This window comes from Microtus ochrogaster, chromosome 19 (genome assembly GCF_000317375.1).
Source record: "Microtus ochrogaster isolate Prairie Vole_2 chromosome 19, MicOch1.0, whole genome shotgun sequence".
Classification (NCBI taxonomy): Eukaryota; Metazoa; Chordata; class Mammalia; order Rodentia; family Cricetidae; genus Microtus; species Microtus ochrogaster.
The window spans coordinates 64,738,423-64,740,132 of record NC_022021.1 but is presented as its reverse complement, the minus strand read 5'-3'; the positions used below and the strand labels follow the sequence as shown (position 1 = coordinate 64,740,132).

The 1,710-nt window shown below is 41.1% G+C and overlaps 1 protein-coding gene across 1 annotated transcript in view; it reads right to left on the bottom strand.

The window, feature by feature from the left end:
- C19H5orf34 (chromosome 19 C5orf34 homolog) overlaps positions 1-1,710 on the bottom strand; it is a 20,428-nt gene that overhangs the window by 13,901 nt on the left and 4,817 nt on the right. The window contains exon 5 of the mRNA XM_005356836.3: positions 6-107. Within this exon, the coding sequence (XP_005356893.1) occupies positions 6-107 (102 nt within the window). The remainder of the gene's footprint in view (positions 1-5; positions 108-1,710) is intronic.

Below are 1,710 nucleotides of genomic sequence, written 5' to 3'. Positions count from 1 at the left end.
CTCACCTGTAGGTCACACCCTTGCACCACACCACCTTCACGAGCTCAGGATAGGAATAGTCTTCTCCATCAGACTGTCTCTGCAAAAGTGAGTCACAGAAGTTCCACCTGTGAAAGAGAAAACCGGAGCATTAATTCCAGTTGCTCAAAATAATTGCCATTGAAAGTCAACAAACAGTGCCACCATAATGCTTATTCCTTGCCTGACTATATAATGTATATGCTTACACACACACACACACACACACACACACACACACACACACACACGCATTAGAGAAATTTTTAAACAAGTCTTATTTTGTCAAGTTCTCAGTAACCTCATTAATGGATCTCAGTATGATGTAAATTAAAATTTTTACTAATTTTTAAAATTAACCTGAATTCAAAAAACAGATCTTTACTGAAATATCTATGGTAGGCTGGGCATAATGCTGTACACACTGAGAATTTAAAGCCCCCAAAGGAGGTATGTTTCCTGTCCCCAGGGGAGATGTTCCATCCGGCAGTGTAGTCAAACAGAAATCACCAAGTCGGGGTGGTGATGCGGGAGGCAATGAGTGCTATGGACAAGAACAAGGACCTAAGTCATCAACAGACTTTGATGAAGTAAGGCTTGGGCTTGAGTAAGGGAAAGAGATGGTGGGGAGAGGACAATGCTCCTACTGGAGCAAAGAGCAGGAGCTGGGGCAGGAGCGAAAGGGAGTCAGCGTGAGCACTCAAGCAATGATGAGGACACTTTAGCAAGCACAGGGACAGCAAGGACACAGCGATGGCAGGCGTGCGGACTACAGCCAAGGAAGCCACCAGACCATGAAAGCCTGCTATGCCAGGATAAGGAAATGGATTTCAACCAAATCCAGTCAAAGACACACTTAATTTAGAAGCATAAAACCTCTTCTGTCACATATTTGGAATTCGGGAATTTCCAGTTTAACTAGATAATTATGGCAAGTCCAAAAGCTATTTCTATGTTTTAGGTAAAAATGTGTACTCAGAGAAGACCTAGGAGCAAATTCCAATTCTACAGGTGCTAGTAATGTAACTTGCTTGAGTTCTTTACCATTTCTGGATCTTAGGTTCCTTTATGAGAGGATTACAGTGATTCTTGTAATAGGGTTCCTATACCAGATACATAAAATATAACAGTCTCACACAAGTAATTTATAAATGTTTATAAAAAATTTACTAGAATGCTCATAAAAAGTTCACATTGCAAATTTTTAACTATTATTCATCTTTGAATGAAAAAGTTTTTGACCTAGCCATAAAAAGGTCTCCATCTATTGAACTTTTTTAAAAAAGGACACATTTATAGTCAATTAACTAAAAAATGGGAAGCCCTTGGGGTTGATAGCAAAGAAAGAAACTGTAACCAAAACTGTCAGGTTCATGGTCTAGCCTTGGGGCCATGGGCAAGTTCAGGGTCTATGGTCTAGCCTGTGGGGTCATGGGGTCATGGGCTCCAGTGACCAGCCATAGACTCCCTTCTAGGCTTTCTCCCAGAGAGCCCTGTTCTTCTACTTTAATAATCCTTCTATGGACAGTGACCTTCATTAAATACCCTACATTGCTATGAATACTATCCTTTAAAATGAAAGATTTTAGCCAATCAAATGAGAGTAAGGATAGCAACAGATGTGGCTGGGTGTGGTGGCTCATACCTTTAATCCCAGCACTTTTGGGAGGCAGAGACGGGCGAATCTCTGAG